General features: G+C 41.5%; 1 protein-coding gene across 4 annotated transcripts in view; it reads right to left on the bottom strand.

Annotated features, from left to right (window-relative positions):
* GATAD2B (GATA zinc finger domain containing 2B) overlaps nt 1–20,479 on the bottom strand; it is a 305,557-nt gene that overhangs the window by 5,116 nt on the left and 279,962 nt on the right. For all 4 annotated transcript variants that reach the window (XM_053704182.1, XM_053704199.1, XM_053704175.1 and 1 more), the window contains 2 exons: nt 13,882–13,986; nt 13,614–13,728 (listed from right to left, as the gene is read on the bottom strand). In XM_053704182.1, the coding sequence (XP_053560157.1) occupies nt 13,614–13,728; nt 13,882–13,986 (220 nt within the window). The remainder of the gene's footprint in view (nt 1–13,613; nt 13,729–13,881; nt 13,987–20,479) is intronic.

Genomic DNA, 20,479 nt, shown 5'->3' with positions numbered 1-20,479 from the left:
TGAATAATAACACAATTTTTTTTCTTTCCCTCATGGTTAGTGTTTGGCTGAAGCCATTTAATATCAATCAACTGTGTTTACTCTTTTTAAATCATAATGACAACAGAAACTACCCAAATGACCCTGTTTAAAAGTTTACATACCCTGGTGATTTTGGTCTGATAACATGCACACAAGTTGACACAAAGGGGTTTGAATGGCTATTAAAGGTAACCATCCTCACCTGTGATCTGTTTGCTTGTAATTAGTGTGTGTGTATAAAAGGTCAATGAGTTTCTGGACTCCTGACAGACCCTTGCATCTTTCATCCGGTGCTGCACTGACGTTTCTGGATTCTGAGTCATGGGGAAAGAAAAAGAATTGTCAAAGGATCTGTGGGAAAAAGGTAGTTGAACTATATAAAACAGGAAAGGGATATAAAAAGATATCCAAGGAATTGAGAATGCAAATCAGCAGTGTTCAAACTCTAATCAAGAAGTGGAAAATGAGGCATTCTGTTTGATAACATACTGCATTCATTTTGCCATCAATTCTGATCAAATTTCCTGTGCCTTTGTAGCTCACACATCCCCAAAACATCAGCGATCCACCTCCGTGTTTCACAGTAGGAATGGTGTAGCTTTCATCATAGGCCTTGTCGACTCCTCTCCAAATGTAGCATTTATGGTTGTGGCCAAAAAGCTCAATTTTGATCTCATCACTCCAAATGACTTTGTGCCAGAAGGTTTGAGGCTTGTCTCTGTGCTGTTTGGTGTATTGTAAGGGGGATACTTTGTGGCATTTGCGTAGTAATGGCTTTCTTCTGGCGACTCGACCATGCAGCCCATCTTTCTTCAAGTGCCTCCTTATTGTGCATCTTGAAACAGCCACACCACATGGGCTGTATTTCACCTGAAGTTATTTGTGGGTTTGTCTTTGCATCACGAACAATTTTCCTGGCAGTTGTGGCTGGAATTTTAGTTGGTCCACCTGACCGTGGTTTGGTTTCAACAGAACCCCTTATTTTCCACTTCTTTATTAGAGTTTGAACACTGCTGATTTGCATTCTCAATTCCTTGGATATCTTTTTATATCCCTTTCCTGTTTTATACAGTTCAACTACCATTTCCCGCAGATCCTTTGGCAATTTTTTTTCTTTCCCCATGACTCAGAATCCAGAATTGTCACTGCAGCACTGGATGAAAGATGCAAGGGTCTGTCAGGAGTCCAGAAACTCATTGACCTTTTATACACACACACTAATTACAAGCAAACAGATCACAGGTGAGGATGGTTACCTTTAATAGCCATTCAAACCTCTTTGTTTCAACTTGTGTGCATGTTATCAGGCCAAAATCACCAGGGTATGTAAACTTTTAAACAGGGTCATTTGGGTAGTTTCTGTTGTCATTATGATTTAAAAAGAGTAAACACAGTTGATTGATAATAAATAGCTTCAGCCAAACACTAACCATGAGTGAAAGAAAAGTTTGTGTTATCATTCATAGTCTCTGAAAGATGGCCAAGAAATCATAAATTCTGCCAGGGTATGTATATTTATGAGCACAACTGTACATATACATGCACACACATAAGCACACTCACAGGAATGAACAACCGGCTCAATACTATTGTTAGCCTGTTCTATGGCGATTTACCACCTGGGTGCAGCTTCTTTTAGCCCAGTAATGCTTTTCACAGAGTAGAACTTTCCTTTAGTATATCAGTCTGATCCCGTTTACATAATTTATGTAAGAACTTACCTGATAAATTAATTTCTTTCATAGTGGCAAGAGTCCATGAGCTAGTGACGTATGGGATATACATTCATACCAGGAGGAGGCAAAGTTTCCCAAACCTCAAAATACCTTTAAATACACCTCCCACCTAACTTAGTTTAACGTGCAGCCAAGAAGTGAGGTGTAAAAGGAGGAGTAAAAAGCATACAAAAAGAGGAACTGGAAAAAATAAAGTGCTTTATACAAAAAAATCATAACAACAAAAAATAGGGTGCGCCTCACGGACTCTTGCCAGTATGAAAGAAATTAATTTATCAGGTAAGTTCTTACATAAATTATGTTTTCTTTCATGGAAGTGGCAAGAGTCCATGAGCTAGTGATGTATGGGATATAATACCCAAGATGTGGAAATCCACGAGTCACTAGAAAGGGAGGGATGAAATAACAGCTAAATCCGCTGAGAAATTAAATCCAAAAAAATTATTACGTTTTCTTTAAAAATTTAAAAAAAACTCAAATCAAAAGCATTAGAATCAAACTAAGACAACTGCCTGAAGAACCTTTCTACCAAAGGCTGCTTCCGAAGAAGCAAACACATAAAAATGGTAACATTTAGTAAAAGTATGCAAAGAAGACCAAGTTGCTGCTTTGCAAATTTTATCAACTGAAGATTCATTCTTGAAGGCCCAAGAAGTGGCAACTGATCTAGTAGAATGAGCTGTAATTCTCTGAGGCGGAGACTGCCCCGCCTCTAAATAAGCTTTGTGAATCAAGTTTCAACCAAGATGCCAGAGAAATAGCAGAGGCTTTCAGTCCTTTCCTGGAGCCAGAAAAAAATAACAAATTGAGTAGAAGTCTTTCTGAAATCTTTAGTAGCCGCAACATAAAATTTCAAAGCTCTTACCACATCCAAATAATGTAAAGACCTTTCAAGAGTATTCTTAGGATTAGGACACAAGGAAGGAACAACAATTTCCCTATTGATGATGTTAGAATTCACAACTTCAGGCAAAAATTTAAATTAAGTCTGCAAAAAAGATTTATCTTAATGGAAAATAAGATAAGGAGACTCACAAGAGAGCAGATAATTCAGAAACTCTTCTAACAGAAGCGATAGCCAAAATAAATAACACTTTCCAAGAAAGAAATTTAATATACCTAGAGAATTCATAGGCTCAAAATGAGGAGCCTGTAAAATCTTCAAATCGAAATTAAGACTCCAAAGAGGAGAAACGAATCAAAGCATGAACAAAACAGTGAATATCAGGAAATTTAGCAATATTTCTATGAAATAAGACAGAAAGAGCAGAAATGTGTCCTTTCAAAGTATTTGCAGACAAACCCTTGTCCAAACCATCCTGAAGAAACTGTAAAATCCCAGGAATTCTGAAAAAATGCCAAGAATAATTATGAGTGGAACACCATGAAATATAGGTTTTCAAAACCCGATGATACATTTTCCTTGAAACAGAGTTACAAGCCTGTATCATAGTGCTAATCACTGAGTCAGAGAAATCTATGTGACTAAGTACTAAGCGTTCAATTTCAATGCCTTCAAATTTAGAGATTTGAGATCCTGATGGAAAAACGGCCCTTGAAAAAGAAGGTCTGGCCTTAAAGGAAGTGGATAAAGCTGGCAACTAGACATCCAGACAAGATCCGCATACCAAAACCTGTGAGGCCACGCTGGTGCTATCAGAAACACATAAAAATATCCGAGTATAATCCCTGCAACATTGGCGCAAGATGCAAAGCTGTAGAGGCCTCATATGAAAACGAGCAAAGGGGATTGTGTCCGATGCTGCAGTCATGAGACCTAAAACTTCCTTGCACATAGCCACTGAAGGGAATGATAGAGACTGAAGGTTTAGAAAAGCTAAAACTAACTTAATTTGTCTCTTGTCTGTCAGAGAAAGAGTCATGGACACTGAATCTATCTGGAAACCTAAAAAGGTGACCCTTGTCTGAAGAATCAAGAAACTCTTTAGCAAATTTATCATCTAACCATGTTTTTGAAGAAACCACACTAGTTGTTTAGTTTGAAATTCTGCTAAATGAAAAGATTGAGCAAGTACCAAGATATCATCAAAATAAGGAAACACCACAATACCCTGCTCTCTGATTACAGATAGAAGGGCACTAATAACCTTTGAAAAGATTCTCGGAGCTGTTGCTATGCCAAACGGAAGAGTGACAAATTGGTAATGCTTGTCTAGAAAAGAGAATCTCACAAAACGATAGTGGTCTGGATGAATTCAAATATGAAGATAAGCGTCCTGTAAGTCTATTGTGGACATGAATTGACCTTGCTGAACAAAAGGCAGAATAGTCCTTATAGTCACCATCTTGGAAGTTGGGACTCTTGCAAAACGATTTAAAAATTTCAGATCCAGAATGGGTCTGAACGAATCTTCTTTCTTTAGGACAATGAATAGATTTGAATAAAAACCCAAACCCCGTTCCTGCAGATGAACGGGTACAATCACCCCTGAAAGCTCTAGGTCTGAAACACATTTCACAGGGTTTGTTAGAACATGAGAAAGAAAAAAATCTTCCCATGGGAGGTCTTATTCTGAAATCTATTCGATACCCCTGAGAAACAATATTCTGAATCCACTGATTTTGAACAGAAACTGTCCAAATGCGTTGAAATAATTTCAATCTGCCCCCACCAGTTAAACTGGTTTGAGGACCGCACCTTCATGCAGTTTTATGGGCAAGATTTTTTTTTTTTTTTATAAGGCTAGGATTTATTCCAATTCCGAGATGGTCTCTAATTAGAGCCAGAGGCCTTAGGGGAAGGAGAGGTCTTTTGTTCTCTATTCTGACGAAAGGATCAAAAACGATTGGGAGCTTTAAATTTACCCTTAGATTGCTTATGTTGGGGCAGAAAAACTCCCTTTCCCCCGGTGATAGTGGAGATAATAGAATCCAATTGAAAACCAAATAAATTACTACCCTGAAATGATAAAGATAGTAATCTAGATTTAGACACCATATCAGCATTCCAATATGTAAGCCATAAAGCTCTTCTAGTAATAATAGCTAAAAGACATAGATTTCTTATCAATCTTAATGACATCAAATATAGCATCACAAATGAAATGATTAGCATGTTGAAGTAAAAGAACAATGCTAGATAATTCAGGATCTGTTAACTATTGAGCAAAACTGTCCAACCAAAAAGTTGAAGCAGCAGCAACATCAGCCATAGAAATGGCAGGTCTAAGAATATAGCCAGTATGTAAATATGCTTTTCTAAGATAGGAGTTAATCTTCCTATCTAAAGGATCCTTAAAGGAAGTACTATCTTGCATAGGTATAGTAGTACGTTTGGCAAGGGTAGAAATAGCCCCATCAACCTTAGGGCCTTTTTCCCAAAACTCTAAATTAGCCACAGGTAAAGGATATAGCTTTTTAAACCTAGAAGAAGGGTTAAAATAAGCACCAAGTTTAGACCATTCCTTAGTAAACATATGAGAAAACAGAATTTATGTTTACCTGATAAATTACTTTCTCCAACGGTGTGTCCGGTCCACGGCGTCATCCTTACTTGTGGGATATTCTCTTCCCCAACAGGAAATGGCAAAGAGCCCAGCAAAGCTGGTCACATGATCCCTCCTAGGCTCCGCCTACCCCAGTCATTCGACCGACGTTAAGGAGGAATATTTGCATAGGAGAAACCATATGGTACCGTGGTGACTGTAGTTAAAGAAAATAAATTATCAGACCTGATTAAAAAAACCAGGGCGGGCCGTGGACCGGACACACCGTTGGAGAAAGTAATTTATCAGGTAAACATAAATTCTGTTTTCTCCAACATAGGTGTGTCCGGTCCACGGCGTCATCCTTACTTGTGGGAACCAATACCAAAGCTTTAGGACACGGATGAAGGGAGGGAGCAAATCAGGTCACCTAAATGGAAGGCACCACGGCTTGCAAAACCTTTCTCCCAAAATTAGCCTCAGAAGAAGCAAAAGTATCAAACTTGTAAAATTTGGTAAAAGTGTGCAGTGAAGACCAAGTCGCTGCCCTACATATCTGATCAACAGAAGCCTCGTTCTTGAAGGCCCATGTGGAAGCCACAGCCCTAGTGGAATGAGCTGTGATTCTTTCGGGAGGCTGCCGTCCGGCAGTCTCGTAAGCCAATCTGATGATGCTTTTAATCCAAAAAGAGAGAGAGGTAGAAGTTGCTTTTTGACCTCTCCTTTTACCAGAATAAACAACAAACAAGGAAGATGTCTAAAATCCTTTGTAGCATCTAAATAGAATTTTAGAGCGCGAACAACATCCAAATTGTGCAACAAACGTTCCTTCTTTGAAAACTGGTTTCGGACACAGAGAAGGTACGATAATCTCCTGGTTAATGTTTTTGTTAGAAACAACTTTTGGAAGAAAACCAGGTTTAGTACGTAAAACCACCTTATCTGCATGGAACACCAGATAAGGAGGAGAACACTGCAGAGCAGATAATTCTGAAACTCTACTGGCAGAAGAAATTGCAACTAAAAACAAAACTTTCCAAGATAATAACTTAATATCAACGGAATGCAAGGGTTCAAACGGAACCCCCTGAAGAACTGAAAGAACTAAATTGAGACTCCAAGGAGGAGTCAAAGGTTTGTAAACAGGCTTAATTCTAACCAGAGCCTGAACAAAGGCTTGAACATCTGGCACAGCGGCCAGCTTTTTGTGAAGTAACACAGACAAGGCAGAAATCTGTCCCTTCAGGGAACTTGCAGATAATCCTTTTTCCAATCCTTCTTGAAGGAAGGATAGAATCCTAGGAATCTTAACCTTGTCCCAAGGGAATCCTTTAGATTCACACCAACAGATATATTTTTTCCAAATTTTGTGGTAAATCTTTCTAGTTACAGGCTTTCTGGCCTGAACAAGAGTATCGATAACAGAATCTGAGAATCCTCGCTTCGATAAGATCAAGCGTTCAATCTCCAAGCAGTCAGCTGGAGTGAAACCAGATTCGGATGTTCGAACGGACCCTGAACAAGAAGGTCTCGTCTCAAAGGTAGCTTCCAAGGAGGAGCCGATGACATATTCACCAGATCTGCGTACCAAGTCCTGCGTGGCCACGCAGGAGCTATCAAGATCACCGACGCCCTCTCCTGATTGATCCTGGCTACCAGCCTGGGGATGAGAGGAAACGGCGGGAACACATAAGCTAGTTTGAAGGTCCAAGGTGCTACTAGTGCATCCACTAGAGCCGCCTTGGGATCCCTGGATCTGGACCCGTAGCAAGGAACTTTGAAGTTCTGACGAGAGGCCATCAGATCCATGTCTGGAATGCCCCACAGCTGAGTGACTTGGGCAAAGATTTCCGGATGGAGTTCCCACTCCCCCGGATGCAATGTCTGACGACTCAGAAAATCCGCTTCCCAATTTTCCACTCCTGGGATGTGGATAGCAGACAGGTGGCAGGAGTGAGACTCCGCCCATAGAATGATTTTGGTCACTTCTTCCATCGCCAGGGAACTCCTTGTTCCCCCCTGATGGTTGATGTACGCAACAGTTGTCATGTTGTCTGATTGAAACCGTATGAACTTGGCCCTCGCTAGCTGAGGCCAAGCCTTGAGAGCATTGAATATCGCTCTCAGTTCCAGAATATTTATCGGTAGAAGAGATTCTTCCCGAGACCAAAGACCCTGAGCTTTCAGGGATCCCCAGACCGCGCCCCAGCCCATCAGACTGGCGTCGGTCGTGACAATGACCCACTCTGGTCTGCGGAATGTCATCCCTCGTGACAGGTTGTCCAGGGACAGCCACCAACGGAGTGAGTCTCTGGTCCTCTGATTTACTTGTATCTTCGGAGACAAGTCTGTATAGTCCCCATTCCACTGACTGAGCATGCACAGTTGTAATGGTCTTAGATGAATGCGTGCAAAAGGAACTATGTCCATTGCCGCTACCATCAACCCGATCACTTCCATGCACTGAGCTATGGAAGGAAGAGGAACGGAATGGAGTATCCGACAAGAGTCTAGAAGTTTTGTTTTTCTGGCCTCTGTCAGAAAAATCCTCATTTCTAAGGAGTCTATTATTGTTCCCAAGAAGGGAACCCTTGTTGACGGAGATAGAGAACTCTTTTCCACGTTCACTTTCCATCCGTGAGATCTGAGAACGGCCAGGACAATGTCCGTGTGAGCCTTTGCTTGAGGAAGGGACGACGCTTGAATCAGAATGTCGTCCAAGTAAGGTACTACAGCAATGCCCCTTGGTCTTAGCACAGCTAGAAGGGACCCTAGTACCTTTGTGAAAATCCTTGGAGCAGTGGCTAATCCGAAAGGAAGCGCCACGAACTGGTAATGTTTGTCCAGGAATGCGAACCTCAGGAACCGATGATGTTCCTTGTGGATAGGAATATGTAGATACGCATCCTTTAAATCCACCGTGGTCATGAATTGACCTTCCTGGATGGAAGGAAGAATAGTTCGAATGGTTTCCATCTTGAACGATGGAACCTTGAGAAACTTGTTTAAGATCTTGAGATCTAAGATTGGTCTGAACGTTCCCTCTTTTTTGGGAACTATAAACAGATTGGAGTAGAACCCCATCCCTTGTTCTCTTAATGGAACGGGATGAATCACTCCCATTTTTAACAGGTCTTCTACACAATGTAAGAATGCCTGTCTTTTTATGTGGTCTGAAGACAACTGAGACCTGTGGAACCTCCCCCTTGGGGGAAGTCCCTTGAATTCCAGAAGATAACCTTGGGAGACTATTTCTAGCGCCCAAGGATCCAGAACATCTCTTGCCCAAGCCTGAGCGAAGAGAGAGAGTCTGCCCCCCACCAGATCCGGTCCCGGATCGGGGGCCAACATTTCATGCTGTCTTGGTAGCAGTGGCAGGTTTCTTGGCCTGCTTTCCCTTGTTCCAGCCTTGCATTGGTCTCCAAGCTGGCTTGGCTTGAGAAGTATTACCCTCTTGCTTAGAGGACGTAGCACTTTGGGCTGGTCCGTTTCTACGAAAGGGACGAAAATTAGGTTTATTTTTTGCCTTGAAAGGCCGATCCTGAGGAAGGGCGTGGCCCTTACCCCCAGTGATATCCGAGATAATCTCTTTCAAGTCAGGGCCAAACAGCGTTTTCCCCTTGAAAGGAATGTTAAGTAGCTTGTTCTTGGAAGACGCATCAGCCGACCAAGATTTCAACCAAAGCGCTCTGCGCGCCACAATAGCAAACCCAGAATTCTTAGCCGCTAACCTAGCCAATTGCAAAGTGGCGTCTAGGGTGAAAGAATTAGCCAATTTGAGAGCATTGATTCTGTCCATAATCTCCTCATAAGGAGGAGAATCACTGTCGACCGCCTTTATCAGCTCATCGAACCAGAAACATGCGGCTGTAGCGACAGGGACAATGCATGAAATTGGTTGTAGAAGGTAACCCTGCTGAACAAACATCTTTTTAAGCAAACCTTCTAATTTTTTATCCATAGGATCTTTGAAAGCACAACTATCCTCTATGGGTATAGTGGTGCGTTTGTTTAAAGTGGAAACCGCTCCCTCGACCTTGGGGACTGTCTGCCATAAGTCCTTTCTGGGGTCGACCATAGGAACAATTTTTTAAATATGGGGGGAGGGACGAAAGGAATACCGGGCCTTTCCCATTCTTTATTAACAATGTCCGCCACCCGCTTGGGTATAGGAAAAGCTTCTGGGAGCCCCGGCACCTCTAGGAACTTGTCCATTTTACATAGTTTCTCTGGGATGACCAACTTGTCACAATCATCCAGAGTGGATAATACCTCCTTAAGCAGAATGCGGAGATGTTCCAACTTAAATTTAAATGCAATCACATCAGGTTCAGCTTGTTGAGAAATGTTCCCTGAATCAGTAATTTCTCCCTCAGACAAAACCTCCCTGGCCCCATCAGACTGAGTTAGGGGCCCTTCAGAAATATTAATATCAGCGTCGTCATGCTCTTCAGTATCTAAAACAGAGCAGTCGCGCTTACGCTGATAAGTGTTCATTTTGGCTAAAATGTTTTTGACAGAATTATCCATTACATCCGTTAATTGTTGCATAGTAAGGAGTATTGGCGCGCTAGATGTACTAGGGGCCTCCTGAGTGGGCAAGACTCGTGTAGACGAAGGAGGGAATGATGCAGTACCATGCTTACTCCCCTCACTTGAGGAATCATCTTGGGCATCATTGTCATTGTCACATAAATCACATTTATTTAAATGAATAGGAATTCTGGCTTCCCCACATTCAGAACACAGTCTATCTGGTAGTTCAGACATGTTAAACAGGCATAAACTTGATAACAAGTACAAAAAACGTTTTAAAATAAAACCGTTACTGTCACTTTAAATTTTAAACTGAACACACTTTATTACTGCAAATGCGAAAAAACATGAAGGAATTGTTCAAAATTTACCAAATTTTCACCACAGTGTCTTAAAGCCTTAAAAGTATTGCACACCAAATTTGGAAGCTTTAACCCTTAAAATAACGGAACCGGAGCCGTTTTGAACTTTAACCCCTTTACAGTCGCTGGTATCTGCTTTGCTGAGACCCAACCAAGCCCCAAGGGGAATACGATACCAAATGACGCCTTCAGAAAGTCTTTTCTAAGTATCAGAGCTCCTCTCACATGCGACTGCATGCCATGCCTCTCAAAAACAAGTGCGCAACACCGGCGCGAAAATGAGGCTCTGCCTATGCTTTGGGAAAGCCCCTAAAGAATAAGGTGTCTAAAACAGTGCCTGCCGATATTATTATATCAAAATACCCAGAAAAAATGATTCCTCAAGGCTAAATAAGTGTTAATAATCAATCGATTTAGCCCAAAAAAAAGTCTACAGTCTTAATAAGCCCTTTTTGAAGCCCTTATTTACAATCGTAATAAACATGGCTTACCGGATCCCAGAGGGAAAATGACAGCTTCCAGCATTACATCGTCTTGTTAGAATGTGTCATACCTCAAGCAGCAAGAGACTGCTCACTGTTCCCCCAACTGAAGTTAATTGCTCTCAACAGTCCTGTGTGGAACAGCCATGGATTTTAGTGACGGTTGCTAAAATCATTTTCCTCATACAAACAGAAATCTTCATCTCTTTTCTGTTTCTGAGTAAATAGTACATACCAGCACTATTTCAAAATAACAAACTCTTGATTGAATAATAAAAACTACAGTTAAACACTAAAAAACTCTAAGCCATCTCCGTGGAGATGTTGCCTGTACAACGGCAAAGAGAATGACTGGGGTAGGCGGAGCCTAGGAGGGATCATGTGACCAGCTTTGCTGGGCTCTTTGCCATTTCCTGTTGGGGAAGAGAATATCCCACAAGTAAGGATGACGCCGTGGACCGGACACACCTATGTTGGAGAAATAGCATCTGGAATAGAAAAAAAATCAGGAGTAACCTCAGAAGTTTTAAAAACAGAACGTTAGCTATTCTTGTTATCAAGAGGACTAGATTCCTTAATACCCAAAGTAAATAATATTTCCTTTAATAAAGAACGAATATATTCAATCTTAAAAAGAAAGGTTGATTTATCAATTTTAGTCTCTGAAGTAGGATCCTCTGAGCCAGAGAAATCCTCATCAGCAGAAGATACTTCAGTATGCTGTCTATCAATACAAACTTAATCATATTTAAGAGAAGTTAGGAGACACCTTTTACGTTTATTTGAAGGCGGAATAGCAGTCATAGCCTTCTCTATGGCTGCAGCAATATTGTGTACATTAGACTGTGAAGGTTTAACAGTAGATTTATTTGTACTTATAGAAACATTATCAGCATGTAATAATTTTTCATAACAAGTGCAAAATATTTGAGCTGAAAATCAGCTAATTTACAACATACACACTAAGCTTTGGTAGAATTGTGTTCAGGCAGCTTGGTTCCTACAGTAAAATCAGGGGCAGGAGCAGTTTGAGACATCTTGCAAAATGTAACAAAAAAGAAAAAAAATAACATTTAAACAAAATATCCAATTTCCTCAAAATAGCAGTTTCAGGAATGGGAAAAAATGTTTATGATAAAAATCTTATACAAAAGTAAAATCAAAAGCAAGCAACCTAGCCCTCTATGAATCAAATGAGAGCAGAGAGCAAAAGAGGGAGAGACTTAATATAGCCAAAGCTAAACAAATTAAATGACACTACACACGTCATAACAGACGCAACCTCGCGCCAAAATGTTGCAATAAAAAGTAACATTCTGCGTCATCACAAGCCTAAGCACACGAAAATTTAAAAAAAAAAATTAGACTCCAAGTTAAAATTAACTTGAACCCCAGGTAAGCCTAAAAAAACTCCCATACACAATTTCCATGCTGAAACTGTTAGACTGCAAAGGGAAATACTCAGACCTTACTTATGGAAAATATATACAATATACATTTAAAACTTTATAAGAAAGTGCCAAACATAGCTGAGAGTGTCTTAAACATGAAATATACTTACCAGAAGACACCAATCCACATATAGCAGACAGCCAAACCAGTACTGAAACATATTAGCAGAGGTAATGGTAGAGGAGTATAATGTCGATCTGTAAAGGGAGGCAGCAGATGAATCCGTGCGACCGATTTACAGAGAGCCTTAGAATAGATTTCCCATAGGTGAAAACATGGCATCATTAGGCAATACTCCCTTTACATCCCTCAGAGGAACTGGGCTTCAATATGCTTAGAACTTGCTTCACCACCTCCATGAGAGGCAAAGTTAAATCTAGGGTATGTGTGAGGCGTATTTATAGGCATTTTGAGGTTTGGGAAACTTTGCCCCCTCCTGGTAGGAGTGTATATCCCATACGTCACTAGCTCATGGACTCTTGCCACTTACATGAAAGAAATATACTGTATATATACATAAGTCTTAGTACTGATTTTAAGTCTTAGTACGGCTGGTTAGACGTACTAAGACTTAAAATTAGTCTTGAAGAAGGCTCAAAGATAGAGCCGAAACGTTGACTATGACTTTTCATGCATTGTGTTTAAAATAAATTATTGGATTACTCAAACCCTGTGAGTGCCCTCCTTTACTACAAAGTTGTATGTTTGTTCATTGAGGACTGCACCCAGGTCACTATATGTGCACAGAGGTTGGAGTGCTGGGCTACCGGCTATTCAACATTATATATATATATATATATATATATATATATATATATATATATATATATATATGTATATATATAAAATGCTTTAACTTGCTTATTTGCTGCTCTCTCATATGCATCAGAGAGAAATAAAACTACTTTTAAAGGGACATAAAAGTGGTACTTCATAGTACAACAGAATGTTTCCCAAAAAATATATGCTTCTGAAAGAAAAGAAAAAAAAAAGGATCAGTAAATAAATTATCAGTTATCACTATAATAATTTTAAGATAAAAATGGAACACATGAAAAAACTTGAATGCGTAATCTCAGTTTCTCTAAGTTAATGTAGTACTTCATGCCTAATATAGCTCTTTCCCAGAGATAGCAAGAAGGGTGATCATCCTGGATTTACAGGTCACAATACCACTGCTATTCTACATATAATAAAATACACCTGTTCCTATGCATACCTGGTTTGTGTGTTTTCGAACACTCACTAAATATGTATTAAAAGTAAATATTGTGTGTGCGTGCTGTCTGTGTGCGTCTGTAAACATGGTACCTGTATGTTTTGTGTTCCCTTGTACATGGTTCATTTCTTGATACCCACTGAATGTGTTTTCTATGCAATCTGATGTGTATGATGCAAGTGGCAGTATTTTCAGCAACTCATCAAAATGTGCTGGGAATGTATCAGAGTATAGAGCTCGTGCCCCCTGTGAATATAAAGCATGTTCCTGTACTCCACTATATATGACACGTGATGTTTGTTCTCAGGTACACATTTGGCAAACAAACCCCATGGTCAATGTGTTTCCTGCTAACTTACCTGCCATACCCATAAGGTTTCCTGCCACTGGTAGCTGTGGGGCCTGTGCAAAGTTGGAGAGCATGGAACGAGCAGTGGGAATTCCTCTCTGCAGGGCATTCTGTGGCTGTGTGGCCTGTAATGGAGAGGCATAAAAGTTCATGTTGTTGTCTCCCCAGTATTCTGAGCCGGAGGTCTCCTCTGGAGTTCTGAGGTAGTGGTTACCCTGGTGCCCTGAGGTAGTGGTACCTCCCAGTTCCCTGAGATAAGACACCCCTTTCACATATACCTGTCGCAGCGTGTGATGCCGGATAATGCTATCTTGCTTGCTGGAGACAGCAGGTGGAGTGCCAGGAGATAAAGATGCCTGATGCTGTAACCTCTGCTCGATTTCCTGCAAGAGAGGTAGCCATTACAGTACAGAACCAAGAGAAACATATCACACATACAGAACAGGGCCACATTAGACATTGCTGGATAAACAGCGCAGCTTAAATGGAGACATTGCGCTACATACTCAGAAGACAGCCATGGCAGTTATTAAACGCTTATGCACAACACAGCTCCAGCAAAGCATTGCTGCAGATATTAATATACACACACAGTGTCACCACAGGAGCATTCACAGTAATTCGTATAAAGATGTCACATCATCCTACACATTAAATGTGTTACTGTTGATTTAAAGGGACAGTTTAGTCAAAAATAAAACTTTCATGATTCAGATAGGGCATGTAAATTTAAACAACTTTCCAATTTACTTTTATCATCAATTTTGCTTTGTTTTATTGCTATTTTTAGTTGAAAGCTAAACCTAGGTAGTGATGTCACGAATTGTTCGCCGGCGAATAGTTCCCGGCGAACATAGCTTGTTCGCAATGGCGGGCGAACATATGCGATGTTTGATCCGCCCCCTATTCGTCATCATTGAGTAAACTTTGTATCTCACAGTCTGCAGACACATTCCAGCCAATCAGCAGCAGACCCTCCCAGCTCCTGGACAGCAGCCGTTTTAGATTCATTCGGAAGCTGCATTGTTAGTGAGAGGAGGGACAGTGTAGCTGCTGGTGATTTAATAGGGAAATTGATAGCTAGGCTAGTGTATTCAGTGTCCACTACAGTCCTGAAGGACTCATCTGATCTCTGCTGTAAGGACAGCACCCCAAAAAGCCCTTTTTAGGGCTAGAACATCAGTCTGTTTTTTTTTTTTCCTGTGTAATCTAATTGCAGTTGCCTGCCTGCCAGCGTGTGTGCCAGGCCCACTTGCCCAGTGCCACCATTCGTATCTGGTGTAACAGTAGTGTAAATTAAAAAAAAAAAAACTTTTTTGACTGTGAAACATCAGTCTGCTTGTGTAATCTAATTGCAGTTGCCTGCCTGCCAGCGTGTGTGCCAGGCTCACAGCGTATACTGTGCCCACTTGCCCAGTGCCACCACTCATATCTGGTGTAACAGTAGTGTAAATTTTTTAAAAAAAAACTTTTTTGACTGTGAAACATCAGTCTGCTTGTGTAATCTAATTGTGGTTGCCTGCCTGCCTGCCTGCGTGTGTGCCAGGCCCACTTCCCCCGTGCCAACACTCATATCTGGTGTAACAGTAGTGTAAATTAAAAAAAAAAAACTTTTTTGACTGTGAAACATAAGTCTGCTAGTGTAATCTAATTGCAGTTGCCTGCCTGCCAGAGTGTGCCAGGCCCACTTGCCCAGTGCCACCACTCATATCTGGTGTAACAGTAGTGTAAATTAAAAAAAAACAAAAAAAAAACACCTTTTTTGACTGTGAAACATCAATCTGCTAGTGTAATCTAATTGCAGTTGCCTGTGTGTGCCAGGCTCACAGCGTATACTGTGCCCACGTGCCCAGTGCCACCACTCATATCTGGTGTAACAGTAGTGTAAATTTAAAAAAAAAAACTTTTTGGACTGTGAAACATCAGTCTGCTTTTTGGTGTCAGGCTCACAGCGTATACTGTGCCCACTTGCCCAGTGCCACCACTGATATCTTGTTTAATAGTAGTGTAAGTGTACATTTAAAAAAATAAAAACTTTTTGGACTGTGAAACATCAGTCTGCTTTTTTGTGTCAGGCTCACAGCTTATACTGGGCCCACTTGCCCAGTGCCACCACTCATATCTTGTTTAATAGTAGTGTAAGTGTACATTTAAAAAAATAAAAACTTTTTGGACTGTGAAACATCAGTCTGCTTTTTTGTGTCAGGCTCACAGCTTATACTGGGCCCACTTGCCCAGTGCCACCACTCATATCTTGTTTAACCAAACTGAAAGCTGTGTCCTTAAAGGGTTAATAGTAGTGTAAGTGTAAATTAAAAAAAAACAAAAAAACATTTTTGGACTGTGAAACATCAGTCTGCTTTTTTGTATCAGGCTCACATCGTATACTGTGCCCACTTGCCCAGTGCCACCACTCATATCTTGTTTAATAGTAGTGTAAGTGTACATTTAAAAAAATAAAAACTTTTTGGACTGTGAAACATCAGTCTGCTTTTTTGTGTCAGGCTCACAGCTTATACTGGGCCCACTTACCCAGTGCCACCACTCATATCTTGTTTAATAGTAGTGTAAGTGTAAATTAAAAAAAAACAAAAAAACATTTTTGGACTGTGAAACATCAGTCTGCTTTTTGGTGTCAGGCTCACAGCGTATACTGTGCCCACTTGCCCAGTGCCACCACTGATATCTTGTTTAATAGTAGTGTAAGTGTACATTTAAAAAAAACAGAATTTATGCTTACCTGATAAATTACTTTCTCCAACGGTGTGTCCGGTCCACGGCGTCATCCTTACTTGTGGGATATTCTCTTCCCCAACAGGAAATGGCAAAGAGCCCAGCAAAGCTGGTCACATGATCCCTCCTAGGCTCCGCCTACCCCAGTCATTCGACCGACGTAAAGGAGGAATATGCATAGGAGAAATCATATGATACCGTGGTGACTGTAGTTAGAGAAAATAATTCATCAGACCTGATTAAAAAAACCAGGGCGGGCCGTGGACCGGACACACCGTTGGAGAAAGTAATTTATCAGGTAAGCATAAATTCTGTTTTCTCCAACATAGGTGTGTCCGGTCCACGGCGTCATCCTTACTTGTGGGAACCAATACCAAAGCTTTAGGACACGGATGATGGGAGGGAGCAAATCAGGTCACCTAGATGGAAGGCACCACGGCTTGCAAAACCTTTCTCCCAAAAATAGCCTCAGAAGAAGCAAAAGTATCAAATTTGTAAAATTTGGTAAAAGTGTGCAGTGAAGACCAAGTTGCTGCCTTACATATCTGATCAACAGAAGCCTCGTTCTTGAAGGCCCATGTGGAAGCCACAGCCCTAGTGGAGTGAGCTGTGATTCTTTCAGGAGGCTGCCGTCCGGCAGTCTCATAAGCCAATCGGATGATGCTTTCAAGCCAAAAAGAGAGAGAGGTAGAAGTTGCTTTTTGACCTCTCCTTTTACCAGAATAAACAACAAAGAATATGTTTGTCTGAAATCCTTTGTAGCCTCTAAATAGAATTTTAGAGCACGAACTACATCCAAATTGTGTAACAAACGTTCCTTCTTTGAAACTGGATTCGGACACAAAGAAGGCACAACTATCTCCTGGTTAATGTTTTTGTTAGAAACAACTTTCGGAAGAAAACCAGGTTTAGTACGCAAAACCACCTTATCTGCATGGAACACCAGATAAGGAGGAGAACACTGCAGAGCAGATAACTCTGAAACTCTTCTAGCAGAAGAAATTGCAACCAAAAACAAAACTTTCCAAGATAGTAACTTAATATCTACGGAATGTAAGGGTTCAAACGGAACCCCTTGAAGAACTGAAAGAACTAAAATTGAGACTCCAAGGAGGAGTCAAAGGTTTGTAAACAGGCTTGATTCTAACCAGAGCCTGAACAAAAGCTTGAACATCTGGCACAGCCGCCAGTTTTTTGTGAAGTAAAACAGATAAAGCAGAAATCTGTCCCTTCAAAGAACTTGCAGATAATCCTTTCTCCAAACCCTCCTGTAGAAAGGATAGAATCTTAGGAATTTTTATCTTGTTCCATGGGAATCCTTTAGATTCACACCAACAAATATATTTTTTCCATATTTTATGGTAAATTTTCCTAGTTACAGGCTTTCTAGCCTGAACAAGAGTATCAATGACAGAATCTGAAAACCCACGCTTTGATAAAATCAAGCGTTCAATCTCCAAGCAGTCAGTTGGAGTGAAGCCAGATTCGGATGTTCGAATGGACCTTGAACAAGAAGGTCCTGTCTCAAAGGTAGCTTCCATGGTGGAGCCGATGACATATTCACCAGGTCTGCATACCAAGTTCTGCGTGGCCACGCAGGAGCTATCAAGATCACCGAAGCCCTCTCCTGATTGATCCTGGCTACCAGCCTGGGAATGAGAGGGAACGGTGGGAATACATAAGCTAGGTTGAAGGTCCAAGGCGCTATCAGTGCATCTACAAGAGTCGCCCTGGGATCCCTGGATCTGGACCCGTAGCAAGGAACCTTGAAGTTCTGACGAGACGCCATCAGGTCCATGTCTGGAATGCCCCATAATTGAGTTATTTGGGCAAAGATTTCCGGATGCAGTTCCCACTCCCCCGGATGGAAAGTCTGACGACTCAGAAAATCCGCTTCCCAATTTTCCACTCCTGGGATGTGGATTGCAGACAAGTGGCAGGAGTGATTCTCCGCCCATTGAATTATTTTGGTCACTTCCTCCATCGCCAGGGAACTCTTTGTTCCCCCCTGATGGTTGATATATGCAACAGTCGTCATGTTGTCTGATTGAAACCTTATGAATTTGGCCTTTGCTAGTTGAGGCCAAGCTTTGAGAGCATTGAATATCGCTCGCAGTTCCAGAATGTTTATCGGGAGAAGAGATTCTTCCCGAGACCATAGACCCTGAGCTTTCAGGGGTTCCCAGACCGCGCCCCAGCCCACCAGACTGGCGTCGGTCGTGACAATGACCCACTCTGGTCTGCGGAAGCTCATTCCCTGTGACAGGTTGTCCAGGTTCAGCCACCAACGGAGTGAATCTCTGGTTCTTTGATCTACTTGGATCGTCGGAGACAAGTCTGTATAATCCCCATTCCACTGTCTGAGCATGCACAGTTGTAATGGTCTTAGATGAATTCGTGCAAAAGGAACTATGTCCATTGCCGCAACCATCAAACCTATTACTTCCATGCACTGCGCTATGGAAGGAAGAAGAACAGAATGAAGTACTTGACAAGAGCTTAGAAGTTTTGATTTTCTGGCCTCTGTCAGAAAAATCTTCATTTCTAAGGAGTCTATTATTGTTCCCAAGAAGGGAACTCTTGTTGACGGGGACAGAGAACTTTTTTCTATGTTCACTTTCCACCCGTGAGATCTGAGAAAGGCTAGGACAATGTCCGTATGAGCCTTTGCTTTTGACAGAGACGACGCTTGAATCAGTATGTCGTCCAAGTAAGGTACTACTGCAATGCCCCTTGGTCTTAGCACCGCTAGAAGGGACCCTAGTACCTTTGTGAAAATCCTTGGAGCAGTGGCTAATCCGAATGGAAGTGCCACAAACTGGTAATGCTTGTCCAGAAAGGCGAACCTTAGGAACCGATGATGTTCCTTGTGGATAGGAATATGTAGATACGCATCCTTTAAATCCACCGTGGTCATGAATTGACCTTCCTGGATGGTAGGAAGAATTGTTCGAATGGTTTCCATCTTGAACGATGGAACCCTGAGAAATTTGTTTAGAATCTTGAGATCTAAAATTGGTCTGAATGTTCCTTCTTTTTTGGGAACTATGAACAGATTGGAGTAAAACCCCATCCCTTGTTCTCCTTTTAATGGAACAGGATGAATCACTCCCATTCTTAACAGGTCTTCTACACAATGTAAGAATGCCTGTCTTTTTATTTGGTTTGAAGACAATTGAGACATGTGGAACCTCCCCCTTGGGGGTAGTTCCTTGAATTCCAGGAGATAACCTTGAGAAACTATTTCTAGCGCCCAAGGATCCTGAACATCTCTTGCCCAAGCCTGAGCAAAGAGAGAGAGTCTGCCCCCCACCAGATCCGGTCCCGGATCGGGGGCCAACACTTCATGCTGTTTTAGTAGCAGTGGCAGGTTTCTTGGCCTGCTTACCCTTGTTCCAGCCTTGCATCGGTCTCCAGGCTGGTTTGGTTTGAGAACTATTACCCTCTTGCTTAGAGGGTGTAGAATTTGAGGCTGGTCCGTTTCTGCGAAAGGGACGAAAATTTGGCTTATTTTTAGCCTTAAAAGACCTATCCTGAGGAAGGGCGTGGCCCTTTCCCCCAGTGATGTCTGAAATAATCTCTTTCAAGTCAGGGCCAAACAGCGTTTTACCTTTGAAAGGGATGTTAAGCAATTTGTTCTTGGAGGACACATCCGCTGACCAAGACTTTAGCCAAAGCGCTCTGCGCGCCACAATAGCAAAACCTGAATTTTTCGCCGCTAATCTAGCTAATTGCAAAGTGGCGTCTAAGATAAAAGAGTTAGCCAATTTAAGTGCTTGAACTCTGTCCATAACCTCCTCATATGAAGAGTCTTTATTGAGCGACTTTTCTAGTTCTTCGAACCAGAAATACGCTGCTGTAGTGACAGGAACAATGCATGAAATTGGTTGTAGAAGGTAACCTTGCTGAACAAACATCTTTTTAAGCAAACCCTCTAATTTCTTATCCATAGGATCTTTGAAAGCACAACTATCTTCTATAGGGATAGTAGTGCGTTTGTTTAGAGTAGAAACCGCCCCCCTCGACCTTGGGGACTGTCTGCCATAAGTCCTTTCTGGGGTCGACCATAGGAAATAATTTTTTAAATATAGGGGGAGGAACAAAAAGGTATGCCGGGCCTTTCCCATTCCTTATTTACAATGT

Source organism: Bombina bombina, chromosome 1 (genome assembly GCF_027579735.1).
Source record: "Bombina bombina isolate aBomBom1 chromosome 1, aBomBom1.pri, whole genome shotgun sequence".
Taxonomy (NCBI): Eukaryota; Metazoa; Chordata; class Amphibia; order Anura; family Bombinatoridae; genus Bombina; species Bombina bombina.
This window is presented reverse-complemented; position numbering and strand designations above follow the sequence as displayed.